The sequence below is a fragment of the Elaeis guineensis genome, chromosome 3, assembly GCF_000442705.2.
Source record: "Elaeis guineensis isolate ETL-2024a chromosome 3, EG11, whole genome shotgun sequence".
Classification (NCBI taxonomy): Eukaryota; Viridiplantae; Streptophyta; class Magnoliopsida; order Arecales; family Arecaceae; genus Elaeis; species Elaeis guineensis.
The window spans coordinates 4,710,081-4,725,132 of record NC_025995.2 but is presented as its reverse complement, the minus strand read 5'-3'; the positions used below and the strand labels follow the sequence as shown (position 1 = coordinate 4,725,132).

The window sequence follows — 15,052 nt, the reverse complement described above, 5'->3', positions numbered from 1 at the left end:
ACTACCCCAATAGTATTGTAGTTGATCAAAGATAGACAAGGTCACAGGAACATCTGCGACCCTGGATCTCTCTAGAGCATCTTATCCTGGGCACATAAAACTCGGGCAAAGTACCATGGTAGTGTTCTGACACTTGGGATGGCTTGGCATCATGGGAGATCATTTTTCCAATTTATTTTTATTTTTTTCGCTTCATTCTCTTTGCTAAAGCTTGTTCATGTCCATCTCAATCAACACCAACCCAAGACCAAACCAAGATGGGTCCTGGTACCATAAATCATTGTGATTGTCATCTGTTCCATAACATGTTTTGGAAGTCTTTGATCTATGTGAACTACTAAATGTACTCACACCCTCGGAGAGTAGGGTGGGAATAGGCTCAAGCTCACACAAGGCCCTTCAGGCTAGGCCGATTTTTTGATGGGATTTGGGCCCAACATGAGGTTTTGGTCTGGCTTTGGCTAAAATTCCAGGCCAAAATGGGCTTCAAGTCAGATTCATATTAATCCTAGGCCGAACAGTGCCTGAAGCCCAAGACCAAACTTTGAGTTCGAAGCCCAAACCTAAAAGCCATTTTGATTAATCATCAACCTAAAAATCCTAACAGCCTCCTCTCAAAACATCATTGCCCTTACCTATGCAACTCTCAATTCCCAACAGCATCTGCTACCTCTCCACCATATCCTTGTAAGTTGTAACCTCCTCCCCTATGCCCTTGCGGCACCCCCTCCATGAGGTCCTCTCAGAGGTTCGCTCCTCCCCTGGCTCTCCTCCCTTCCCCCTCTCTCAGGTCATCAAGTCAATGTCCTGACCATCAAGTCAACAGAATGGATCGAGTTAAAAGTAACAAAAATATGTAATAAATTTAAACATAATTAATATATTATTAGAAAAATATGTATAGTTAGTGATAATTTTCTTTTAAACATTATCCTTTAAACCACATGGGTCCCTATTTTATAGTACTCTTTAGTTTAGCAACATGAAATAATCATGAGTCATCCCTTATCACCAAGAAAATGTTTATATATAATGTAGAAAATATTTAGAACTTGCTAATATTTTTAGCAAAGTTTAAAATTCAAAATAAATAAAATGAAACAGTGTTTCAGTTTCAGTTTTGTACCAATAACAAGAGAATTAATTTTTTTATGTATTGAGTTTTAGAAGTTTTTTAAGTTATTTTAGATAGTAAGGTTTTAAAAATATCCAAATGAACCAAATGAAGTGGACAAACTTTTCTGAATTTATATCAAAGAGAAAAAAACCAATTCTTTTATTTTATGAATTGATTATGACTTTAAAGAGGCAGAGGTTTGAATCTAGGGATTATTATGTTTTTTATATACTTATCTAGATCTGGTTAATTGGGTCTAGATAGCGCAGATCATCAATTTGTCCAAAAAACCAACCAGATTGGACGTTTGAAACAGGTCCCACCATAGTTCCAATCCTAAGGAAAAACTGGATCATCCGAGGGTCCATTTCACCAGTTTCTCGATTAGACCAGCTAGTTCAGTCCAATTTTATAACCACACCCTCAATTACTGAAGTTTCGCCTAACTTTCTTTCACCAACACTAAGCAAGCCATTATTTTCCCTCGCTTATGCTCCCCCTCTTTTCTTTTAGTTCCCGGAGTCCATCCACTAGAGGCCACTCAGCTCTTAGCGTACAATAATCGGAAGGCCAACTTGAAGCCCTTGATGGCAAAGGTTTTTCAAGTGAGGGTGGGATTAAGGATATGTGTGGATAGGGATAACATTATGGGATAGTGGATTATGGCTTGTAAGGGGGAAGGATGAAAATCAAAAAAAGGGAAACTCAGGCCAGATTCAAATCCATGCCCCATTTGGGCTATGGGCTGGAGCTTTGATCAGCCTCAAGCCAGACCGTACCTAAACTTTGCAGGCCTAGGCCCAGCTGAAAGCTTGAGAAATTTTCTGGGCCAAGCTCCAGCAAGGGTGGCCCAACCTGGCACATTTCCACCCTACATTGAGATGGGATTTCGACAGGTTAGTGCCCCTTTCTTTGACACAATTCCAAAACAGGCCATCTGCTTCTAAAAGGGTAGGTAGCACCTGACTTTTGGTAACTAAGATAAAATGGTCCATGCTATTCAACTAGAACTGATTTGATTAATTTCCATCTTCTTGATGATCATCATAGCCTTCAATCTTTTATTATCAAACACAACTCTTAAGTAAAGGTGAGAGGAGTGTAAATCATCTATCAAAATAGCATGTGTTGTAATAATGGAATGTTTTGAAGCATAGTCATTGCAAAACTGGATGGCAATTAATAAAAAAAGGATTGGATCAAAAGAAAATGCTATTTTGGAGTTTTATCAACAATTTACATGTGTAGGCTGGGATCCGATATTTTCTTAGTAGTTATGTAAGGAATTACAAAAAAAAAAAAAATCAAAAAAGAAGTGAATTATGAAGGATTGGTTGATGAAATATGAACTAGAGATTGAATCTTGATATACCTCAGAACAATATATTTTTGTTACCACGAGATGTATTGGCTGCTGCGAATCATTTGATAGGAGTGAAATTTGGAATGGTTTGTACCTCACCCAAGTTCAAGAGACAAGGCAGTTGAAGCAAATGAAAGGAGGCTAAAGAGCATAATAGAGGGCCAATGTATTAGTGGTGCTAGCACCAAGTCCATCCGAAAGCCTACGGGTTGAATAAAAAAAGCTGCAAGATGTTCAGAAGCATCATGAAAAATCAAAAGTCAAATCCTCAAAGTCAAATAATATAAAACTGAGTTGCTTTGGAATGCCCATGTCAACGCCATGTTGTCCAACCAAGGGTGAAATTGGATAAGTATCCAAAGTTAGAGGTGAAGCATTGGTCCATCTGATGCGATGAATTCACTTCATTGCAATCTAGGCCCACAACTTATAACCAGTGGAATGCAAGCTCAAGATGCATGCTGGAAGAAAAAACTGAAGGAATTTGTCAAGCTACTGGACCACACTGGCACTAAATCCACCAAAAGCCAACTGGTTGAAGCAGAAAAGACCAAAACATGTCCAAAAGCATCAAGAGAAATTCAATGTCAAACACTCAAAATCAAATATATCCAGAACTACCTAGCTTATCCCACAAGTCAAAAGCCAGCATCCATGGTGACATATTGGATCCATCTTATGCAAAAACTCAGCATGGGAAAGCCCAAGCATAGGGTATTCTGATTTCTAGCTGGTTTATTCAAATAGAATTTTCTTTATAGTCTTACTAGTTTATCTAACAAGCCAAAAGTGCAATAAAAGACCCACCCAGTTTCGGAGGCGTCGTGTCAGATCCATCTTATGCAAAATCTTAGCATCCAGCATAAGGAATTCTGATTTCTAGCAGGTTTATTCAAATTAAATAGATCTTTAGTTTTAATAGTTCGAGGAATATATTTAAGGCAAACATGAGTCTCGCTAAAGTATCCCTAGGAAACCATAAATATAATCTTTATTCAAGCTTGGACAACCAATGAAATTAACCACTTTATCTCAACTCCATGAGTGTTTATTCTTCATAAGGTGAGGTCCTCAAAACCCTTGGTGGATTCTGAGGGCACTTGTTGGTGGATTAAAGCAAGCCAACAAATGTTCCATCAAAAACAAAGGTGGTTTAAAATAGCGAATAGGTGTTTTGATAGCACAGGTTCAGTATCAATTACTGAAACAGCAAAACCCAAAAACTTATTTCTCAATAGTCACTAGCTAGCAATTCAAACTCAAAAATTATAGTCACAAGCTTGTCTGGTCTTATTCACGATTTGATTTGTTGCTTTAATACTATGCAACAACAATCATGATCATGATATTACCATTCTGCAAAACAGTTACCCTGTTAGCCCATCCTGTGTGCTGACCAACATGCCCAATAAAGACAGTTCTACCAGTCTTATCAAGCCATATCAAACAGTACCAGTTCAGTATTCTACCACATCAAATGTGACCGACCTTTCTTTTGTTTTGATGCATTCGCTTGTTTTCTTTTGTTTGGGAGGTGAGAAGCTTGGTTTCCAGAATGGAGAGCAACCAACTATGCCAAATTGACAAGTCTTTATGAAATTGACAAGTGATCATTGCCAATGCATGATATCAGCATTGCCATGAGATCTTAGCATTCCAAGAACTTCATTCTTATTTTAATTGACTCAATTAACTTATGTGTTTTAGCAAATGAAAATCATGTATATTCATCATTTAGGGGCCATTTGGTTGCTTGCAAATACTTGAAGACAAATGATATGCCAGCAAATGAGTTACATGTAGAGTTCTGCAACTGTTTAGTCACCTACAACTTATTTGCAAGGCTACAACCATATTAGAAAAAGGCCCTTTTTTCATTCAAATTGGGTTCAAAAGACTTAAACTTAGAGTTGCACATTCGTTGGGAGACCTCTCAAAAACCCATTCAAAATAAAGACAGCAACACCACCACCCGTTTCCATGCCCAAAGGCTTCTCTGTTCAGTTTGCATACTCCATCTTCTCCAACAACCTCCCTTCTGGCAACCCCTGGCGAGAAATATAACTCACTCATTTATCACCCTCTCTCTCTCTCTCTCTCTCTCTCTCTCTCTCTCCATGTTCATCCTTTGATAAGCTTCTCATGGCCAAATCTAGCCGAATACAATGACCACATTAATAGCTAGCCAGATCAACACAGCACACTCCCCTCTCATGCCACTATTGCCAAATCCATGACTCTATAGCCACCTCCCTTGGCACCCAGTTGGACCATCCTCTTCTACCTTCTCTTCAGTCATCTTCGATCACCTTTCACCACCCTTCTCTTCCCCCGCTAATGTCAACTGCCTCCTCCCTCCTCTTCCACATCTCTCCCTCCCCTTTTCCACTGCCACCTCCACCCTCCACAGTCAATTGCCCACCATCTTCCACTTCTTTCTTTCTCTGGTGATATGGTCACCAGCATGACTCATGAAACTTGGCCTTAATTAATTAGTTCATTGGACAAATCATATTCACAGTACTCATATTGGTTTAGGAATATAAACCTTTTGATCAAAATTCATATTGTGGTTTAGTTCTTGAATAATATTGCATATTCTAGGAAATCATATGTCCAAGGGTGTAACTTTACCAAGTCACTTTATGTACACAACAAATGGAAAATTACAGTTTTCAACACTATGTTCACATGAGTACCTGAGGTTCAAGGCATAGCTAGGGGCGACCTCAAGATCTTGCCTACCTGAAGCCAAGGCTTCATCAAGGCATCAAAAAGCATGCAATGTGCACGCCTTGCTTGGGAGTTGAGACACAAAAGATACATGCATTGGTAACTCTGTATGCACTCATGGGTGGCTGAGATTGTGTTATGATGTGCAATAGGAGATTTTTGACCTTTTATGGGTGTGGCAGAAATTTTTGAGGTGCTTATATCTTTTTTCTTTTGTTTTCTGTTTGTTTTTTGTTTCTATGTATATAAATACATAAACACATAAATATATACATATGCATTTATATATATGCATTTATAACACATACATATGTAACATATACCCATAAATACATGAACCAATGCATATACAAAAATATATGCACGCACGCGTGCACATACATATAGTGCCTTCTTTTACGCCTTGCACTTAGGCTCCAAAAAACCTTGGTGCCCTGGCATCCTATGAGCCTTTTTTTTTTTGGGTAGGAAAAAAATAAAGGAAAAATTTGGTTATCATTGACATGCTATGATGCTTTAATAATTTTAGTTATCATTTACATGCAACAAAATGGAAAATTTTTTTTGCAACCACAAATAGAATTGCAGCATTGCTATTTGCAATTACAAATCCTGTTGTATGACATATTACCTTATAAAATGTACTGCATGGTAATTAGCAATCATGCAAGTCCTGCCTTCTGATTTTAGTGTAAACTATTTTAACTTTGATCCTAGTTTTCTTCTTCTTTTTTTTTTTGTCATAAGACAAAACCTAAGATCCCTACAATTGTTTAAAAATGAAAAGAAGGCGCCAAATATGTGCTTCTACCTATGCCCTTGGATGCCCACTGTGTGCTTATTACCTATTTTTGTGTCAGAGAATGACATTCAATTCCCAAGGGACAGCAAGTCCCTGGTTTATATGAATGTTTTACACTTAGTATTTAAAAAAACAAGCAGCAACAGCATATGCCATGAACAAAAAAGGGAAGCAGAACTAGTTGGTACACTAACCAGTAAATAAAGAGCAATAAAACTGAAATAAACAAGAACTCCATGATCATGACCAGTCAAGAACAAAAATTCAGTTCTCAAATCACTACAAAATTATGCCCATTATACTCTGCATCTCACATTTACTGGGTGTTAAGTTTCACCTGCCTTGGCATATCTTTGCCATAAAAGGTTTGGTGGCTTACTTATTGTTCAATGTTCATCAAGTTTTCTCTTTCACTACTCACTAGATACCATGTTCCAAGTGTTAAATCACAACCACGTACCTCAACATGAAAGTTTCTTTTTTCCCTACATACTGTACATTAACAAAATGAGACAGAGCTAGGAATGCATGATAGAAATAGATCCCATGCATGCACAAATGAGTGTATGCATGCATGTCTGCCAACACAACACAGAGAAACCAATCTCCATATATAGACAAGCCTACAAATAGCTGTGCAAGCTCTTATTTGCTTCCACATACACAGTATGTGTGTGCATGCAGTGTTTAAATAAAATATATACGTGAGCAACGGATCTCAAAAATTTCCAACCAAAAAGAAATAGACATGCCGATATGAGTCGCACTCACTCAGTAAAGCACTGTCTTGAAAACAACATTTCAGGGACCAAGGCGCCGTCTTCCCCCACCAGATCATCACTGCAAACACAGAATCATGAGTTGCCAAAAAAAAAAAAAAAAAGATCAAAACATGCTGAGTTTGATAATCTTTAAGGGGAAAAATAGTTACATATGTGATAGCTAACAGTATTCATCTGCAGGAGAAAGCACTATCTGGAAAACAAATAGAAGAAAGCTTTTGGTATTTGTAGTAAATTTATTGGTGAAGTTACAGAGCAAACTAATAATGCATCAAAACATGTGAGGCATCAAAAAAACCTTTATACATACAAATATGCATGCATAGTTACATATATACATACATACACACATATATAAATACATACATACATATGTTCACACATACATACATATGTATGCACGCACGCATGCACATAGAATATATAATTACCTTAAAAATAATATGCATTGAAGTGCATCATTGCATTTCATTATATTCATAGCTGAAACATGTTGCACAGACACTAGTCATATTCAACAAAAGCACAGTTGATTATTTCATCTTTTAGTGCCCATTTTTGAAGCATGTTTTCATTCATTTTAATATATATGGGTAATTACTATAGTTCTGGGTCATTTTTACAATTTCAAGTTAAACAAAGAGATTCTGACTCGCACAGTTGCAGCTATCATCTAACCAAATTACTCACTCCAGTAAATTTTCAGATAGTCCAAGACATGTCAAATGCGTTAAGTATTTGTGGCTATGAAAAATACCTAAAATGCTACCACTGACTCTTGAGTGATAAATTCAGTCACCAAAAAAAAAAAAAACACACACACACACACACAAAAAATAAATAATAAATAAATATAAATTATTGGGTATAAAATACCCGCAGCCGAAATCCTCAGCGGGTAAGCTCCGCCCGGACTCCTACGGGAGCCGGGCTCCACCACCGACATCAGAACGGCTCCGCCCGGACTCCTACGGGAGCCGGGCTCCACCTCCGACATCAGAACAGCTCCGCCCGGGCTCCTACGGGAGCCGGGCTCCACCTCCGACATCAGCACGGCTCCGCCCGGACTCCTACGGGAGCCGGGCTCCACCACCGACATCAGAACGGCTCCGCCCGGACTCCTACGGGAGCCGGGCTCCACCACCGACATCAGAGCGGCTCCGCCCGGACTCCTACGGAGCCGGGCTCCGCCTCCGACATGAACTGCGGATAAGCTCCAACCGGACTCCTACGGGAGCCGGACTTCACCTCTAACTTTGGTTGCAGCACGGCTCCGCCCGGACTCCTACGGGAGCCGGGCTCCGCCCTCGACAACGGCTCAACTCCACCCGGACTCCTACGGGAGCCGGGCTCCGCCTCCGACATCAACAGCGGCTCGGCTTCGCCCGGACTCCTACGGGAGCCGGGCCCCGCCCTCAGTGTCAGCTGCTGGTAAGCTCCGTCCGGACTCCTACGGGAGCCGGACTTCATCTTTAATTTTGATTGCAGAATGCTCTGCCCGGACTCCTACGGGAGCCGGGTTCCACTTTCAGTATCCACTGCAGGAAAGCTTCGTCCGGACTCCCACGGGAGCCGGACTCCACCTACAACCCCAACCGGAAGGAGGACCCTTCTCAGACTCCTACGGAGGCCGGACTCCAACCGCGGCCGAACCTCGATCAACAAATCCGCGCCCCTTGGCAGATCGCGATAACAATCATGATCCTGTTTCTCGTCCTGCAGCGGATTCTACGCGGCTCCAGCGGCGGACCCATTACTCCCTGACAGGCTGTATCAATAGCCATGATTCTGCTCCGCTCCCTGCGGCAGGTGCTGCACGATCCCACTACTCGCTGACAGCTAGCAACGGACGCCGCTCCACCACCTGCAACGAACCCTACGTGGCAGGATATGACAATAGCCACGGGTCTAGCCCACTACCTTTCGCAATCAATTCCCCTGATCATGGGCGGCCCACTACCAGGCGGTTACAAACGTCACCATCAATCCATCGCCTTCTCCGCCTATAAAAGGGGTACCCAGATACGTTATTTTCTAAGCTCATTTTCCTTATCTCTAAACTCTGCTAAATTCTCCGTTCGAGCGCTCCATTCTTGTTGAGGCAGAGAACTGACTTGAGCGTCGGAGGGTCTTGCCGGAGCAACCCCACCTCCGGTTTAGACTTCCCTTGCAGGTCCCGGCGGCGACCGCGGCTTCCCCGACTCCAGCTTCTCCGGCGCAAGCGGATTTTTGCACCAACAGGATTGGCGCTAGAAGGAGGGCCTGTGTCTTCGCAGCACCCTTGTTCTTGAAGGAGCGCTCAACGGATCCGCTTCCGGTCATCTTTTCCGGCACCCAATCCTCCTTTCCCCGTCCGATGCCTTCTCGCGGGGTTTCTGCACAACTGCCTCCGGCTGTGGTCGCCGGTAAAGGGTGGCAGGGCGACCGATCTCCGCCGGATTCCGTCAATGTTATCTCGGGGGAATCCCGGCAGGAGGCGATCAGCACATCAGCTGCACCCCCCAAGCGGCAAAAAGCTGAAGAACCCATAGCCTTCACTGAAGAAGACGCCCAGGGAGTTCAATTCCCACACAACGACGCGGTCGTAGTTTCCTTGAACATAGCAAATTATGACGTCCGTCGCATTCTCGTCGACAACGGAAGTTCGGCTGACATCTTATTCTACAGTGCCTTTTCAAGAATGGCCACCCTTGGCGGTCATCTAAGGCCGATTTGCTCCCCCTTAATAGGGTTTACCGGCGATGCCGTTCCGACGGAAGGAATGATAGCTCTAACGATGACCGCGGGCCAGCACCCAAAGCAGTCCAAAGCCCTGGTGAATTTCCTGGTGGTAAAGGCGCCATCTGCCTACAATGCAATTCTTGGCCGACCCGGCCTCAACGCCCTCAGAGCCGTTGTCTCAACCTACCATTTGAAATTGAAGTTCCCCACTGGCAAGGGGATTGGAGAAGTTCGGGGAGACCAAGCGCTGGCCAGGCACTACTACAATATTGCCCTGCAAAGAAGCGATCAAGAGGACCTATGTCCGGTCGACGGGTTGGATGCACGCGATGACCTCACTGAAGAGAGGGGCGGTCCTATTGAGGACCTAATACCGATTCTTTTGAATGATGGGAATACGGAGCATGTGGTGTTAATTGGCTCCAATTTGGAGGAGGAGGTGCGGACGCATCTCGTGGATTTTCTCCGAAGGAATGCGGACGTTTTCGCGTGGGTCCCGGCGGATATGCCGGGGATTGACACAGAAGTCATGGAACATCATCTGGCGGTCGACCCTAAACATCGGCCAACAAAAGAAAAAATCAGGAGCCATGCCCCGGAGAGGCAGAAGGCAATAGCCGAGGAAGTAGATAAACTTCTCAAGGCCGGATTCATCAAGGAGGTCAACTATCCTGAGTGGATCTCCAATGTTGTCCTGGTCAAGAAGGCAAACGGCAAGTGGAGGATGTGTATCGACTTCAAAAAGCTGAATAAGGCTTGCCCAAAGGACAGTTACCCCCTTCCCAGGATCGACCAACTCGTGGACGCTACCTCGGACCATGAGCTTCTTACTTTTATGGACGCCTTCTCTGGTTATAACCAGATTAGAATGGCATCAGAAGATGAAGAGAAGACTGCTTTTATCACTAATCGCGGCCTTTACTGCTACAGGGTTATGCCGTTCGGCCTCAAGAACGCGGGCGCCACCTATCAACGACTGGTGAACAAAATCTTCAAGGAGCAGATCAGCCGAAATATGGAGGTTTATGTGGACGATATGCTCGTGAAAAGCAGGTCTTCCGGAAATCATGTCGCCGACCTCGAGGAAACCTTTGGCGCTCTTCGAAAGTATAGAATGAAGCTGAACCCTACCAAATGCGCCTTTGGGGTAACCTCAGGAAAATTCCTGGGCTTCATGGTGTCGGGGCGCGGGATCGAGGCCAATCCGGAGAAAATTCGCGCCATCCAAAATATGACTGCCCCAAGATCGATCAAGGAAGTTCAATGCCTCACAGGAAGAGTCGCGGCTCTTAATCGCTTCGTCGCGAGGTCGGCCGAACGATGTCTGCCCTTCTTTCAAACCCTCAAGCAGCCGAAGAACTTCTGTTGGACCTCTGAATGCCAACAGGCATTCGAAGAATTGAAAAGCTACCTTAGCTCGCCCCCACTGCTGGCGAAGCCCGAGCCCAAGGAGAAATTATTTTTGTACCTGGCAGTCTCTCCCACAGCCCTTGCAGCCGTCCTTGTTAAAGAGGAAATGAAAGTCCAGCGACCGGTCTACTACATTAGTCGCGTGCTGAGGAACGCCGAAACCAGGTATACTAAATTAGAAAAACTGACCTACGCCTTGTTGATTGCAGCTCGGAGACTCCGGCCTTACTTTCAAGGGCACACAGTGACATTACTCACCGACCAACCGATCAAGGCAGTCTTGCACCGAGCCGACACCTCTGGGAGAATGGCGAAATGGGCAATCGAGCTCACAGAATTCGACATCAACTACAAACCTAGACCGGCAATAAAAGCCCAAATATTGGCGGATTTCATAGTAGAATGCACCATCCCCGAGGAAATCGAACCTGAGCAAAACAAAATTGACAACCTGAGGGCTCAACCGAACTTCCCCGACGAAGAAGCCAGTTCCTCCGATAGCTTTTGGACCCTCCATGTGGACGGATCTTCCAACATGGCAGGCGCGGGTGCGGGTCTGATCTTGACCAGCCCGGAGGGAGTCGTTGCGGAGTACGCTCTGCGTTTCGAATTCCCCGCAACAAACAATGGAGCGGAGTACGAAGCTCTGATCGCCGGATTGAGGATCGCCAAGGAGCTGGGAATAGGTCAACTCCGGGTACACAGCGACTCCCAACTTGTGGTGGGACAAGTGAGCGGGAGCTTTGAAGTGCGGGAGGACAGTATGGCCAAATATCTTGAGAAGGTTAAGGAGTTCACCCCTGCCTTCGGCAATTTCGACATCAAGCAAATTCCAAGGTCGGAGAATACCAGAGCCGATCTTCTCTCCAAACTGGCGACATCGGCTCCGGCCGAATTGCCAAGAGGTGTCCTCTTTGAAGTTTTAAAACATCCGAGTACGGAGGAACCGCGACTCGTAATGGAGGTTGACCACGAGCCCAGCTGGGTCGACCCGCTAATGACCTATCTCGGAGATGGGATCCTCCCCCAGGACGCGAAAGAGGCCCGGAAACTCCGAAATCAAGCCTCCCGGTACATCCTTTATGAGGGCAAATTGTACAAAAGATCGTACTCCTTGCCTCTCTTGAGATGCCTCCGACCCTCAGAAGCTGACTACGCTTTATGGGAAGTACACGAGGGAGTTTGCGGAAGCCATTTGGGTGCCAGGTCTCTATCCCACAAACTACTCCGCCAAGGATATTATTGGCCAACAATGCATCGTGATTCAATCGAATATGTCAAAAGGTGTGATCGATGCCAGAGATACGCCAATATCCAGAAACAACCCGCTACCGAGCTTACACCCTTGGGTGCCCCGTGGCCTTTTGCACAATGGGGGATGGATATTCTTGACCCCTTTCCCATGGCGTCTGGTCAAAGAAAATTCCTCCTTGTAGCAATCGACTACTTCACCAAATGGGTCGAGACCGAGCCACTAGCAAAAATCACAGAGGCGAAAGTGCAGGATTTCGTCTGGAAGTCAATCGTATGCAGGTTCGGTTTGCCTAGAACCCTGATCACTGATAATGGACGGCAATTCGCGGGTGCCAGATTTGCCGAATTCTGTGAAGACCTAAACATCTCCCACAAATTCACATCAGTGGCCCATCCCCAAGCGAACGACGAAGCCGAGGTAACAAACAGAACCCTTTTGCAGGGGATCAAGACCAGGCTCGAAAAAGCAAAAGGAACTTGGGCGGACGAACTTTATCATGTGCTATGGGCTTATCGGACCACCCAGAGGTTACCTACAGGAGAGACTCCCTTTGCTTTAGCCTTTGGTACGGAAGCCGTCATCCCGATTGAGCTTAAACTCCCGTCGGCACGAGTCGTGGCATTCGACGAACCCCAAAACGCGCAAAGTCTCAGAGCCAACCTCGACCTACTGGAAGAAAGGCGGGAGATTGCTCAGGTTCGAATGGCAGCATACAGACAGAAAGTTGTCCGATATTATAACGCCCGGGTCAAGAACAAGGCGTTTAAAGCGGGGGATCTAGTGCTCCGACGAGCTGCTATCTCACAACCGCAGGCCCAGGGGAAGCTTGCCCCAAATTGGGAGGGACCTTATGAGGTCAAAGAAGTAGTCCGACCTGGAGCATATTATCTTAAGGAACTCGGAGGAGCCGACCTCCCGCGATCGTGGAACTCAGAAAACTTACGGATGTACTACCAATGATTTCGTCCTAATCAAAAAATGCATGCCCATTTGTCGGGGGACAATTCAAGCGGACGGTATCAAAAACGAGAGGGCAACCTCATAAAAGTCGAAGGCCCGGTTCTTTTAGACCGGATGGGGGGAGAGGCCTTGCAACGCCCTTATGTGCCCCCACAGCCCTGTTAGGGACAGGAGGAGAACCTTGCCCTAACTTGAGCAAAGTCGAAGGCCCGGTTCTTTTAGACCGGATGGGGGGAGAGGCCTTGCAACGCCCTTATGTGCCCCCACAGCCCTGTTAGGGACAGGAGGAGAACCTCGCCCTAACTTGAGCAAAGTCGAAGGCCCGGTTCTTTTAGACCGGATGGGGGGAGAGGCCTTGCAACGCCCATATGTGCCCCCACAGCCCTGTTAGGGACAGGAGGAGAACCTCGCCCTAACTTGAGCAAAGTCGAAGGCCCGGTTCTTTTAGACCCGATGGGGGGAGAGGCCTTGCAACGCCCTTATGTGCCCCCACAGCCCTGTCAGGAACAGAAGGAGAACCTCGTCCTGACATGAGCAAAGTGGAAAGCCCGGGCTCCTACGGGAGCCGGGTTCCGCCGCAAAAAAGACTTCGCCCGGACTCCTACGGGAGCCGGGTTCCGCCGCAAAAAAGACTCCGCCCGGGCTCCTACGGGAGCCGGGTTCCGCCGCAAAAAAGACTCCGCCCGGACTCCTACGGGAGCCGGGTTCCGCCGCAAAAAAAAAAAAAAAAAAAAAAAAAGATTTCGACCGGACTCCTACGGGAGCCGGGTCCCTACGCCAAAGAAGACTTCATCCGGACTCCTACGGGAGCCGTGTTTCAAAAAAAAAAAAAAAAAAAAAAAAAAAAGAGGGGGGGAAAAAGAGACTTCTCCCGGACTTCTACGGAAGCCGGACTTTACTTATGACTTTGATTACAGAAAGACTTTGCCCTGACTTTTACGAAGACCAAGCTACTTTAACTTCCGAGGACTTCTCCGTTCGGATTGTCAAGAGAGCCGAACTTAGCCCCGACTTCAGCAGAGAAAAATTCCAGCAAAACCTAGCAAGCGGATATCTCCTAACGGCGTAAAAGCCGAAAAGAAGCTCGGCAAATGACGACCCCACATGAACTGAAAAGGTCGCCGACAACCTAGGAACGACGTAACACAGACAAAGAAAAGGAAAAGAAAATGAAGAAGTTCGGCAGACAACTATTTAAACACAAGATGCAAACAAGGTACTGAAATCACTTTTTCATTTAACGGAAGTACACGTTACAGGACCCGATGGGTCGGAAAAAAAAGAAGATACACGTCATCGCAAGTATCGCGAGCACGGTTCGGGCAGGACGAACCGGAGGCCGCTCCGAGCTACGAACTCCATCTCTATCCTTCTCAGTCGCATTCTCCAGTGCGTGTAACAGCTCTCGCCCCATCTCGCCTCATTCTGTTCCCGAAGTCCCAACCTTAGCGGGAAAGGGGTGGGATAGATCTCCGGAGGCGGTGGGGGTAACGGCGGCAGTAGCGAAGACCTGTTTCAAGAAGAACCGTAGCCACTTCAGGAGCGGTTGGGACACCAAAGATATGCTTCATCTCCGAATGCACCACGACGGTCGCCACCCGAGACACTCCGGCAAGGTCGGCATGCGTTACTTCCACCGTCCCCGCAACAAGTTCTACTGCCCCACCGTCGACGCCGACCGCCTCTGGTCTCTCGGCCCCGACGGCGTCAAGGATCCCGTCATGGCTTATGACGTCTATTCTGCCCTCTTGACCGGTATCACCCCGCCTTGCTACTCCGAGATTCGCGGGCAGAATAACTTCACCAACAGCCCCCGCTATTAAACCCCTGTTGTTGAAGGAATTCTTCCTTGGGCTCCCTTTAGAACGACGGAGATTTTCATTAGCCGCCGTTCTCCTCCTCACCTTCC

General features: G+C 45.7%; 1 protein-coding gene across 3 annotated transcripts in view; it reads right to left on the bottom strand.

Moving 5' to 3' along the window:
- The window catches only part of LOC105042270 (uncharacterized), a 59,690-nt gene that overhangs the window by 21,707 nt on the left and 22,931 nt on the right, over positions 1–15,052 (bottom strand). For all 3 annotated transcript variants that reach the window (XM_010919402.4, XM_010919401.4, XM_010919403.4), the window contains exon 8: positions 6,787–6,855. In XM_010919402.4, coding sequence (XP_010917704.1) covers positions 6,787–6,855 — 69 coding nt within the window. The remainder of the gene's footprint in view (positions 1–6,786; positions 6,856–15,052) is intronic.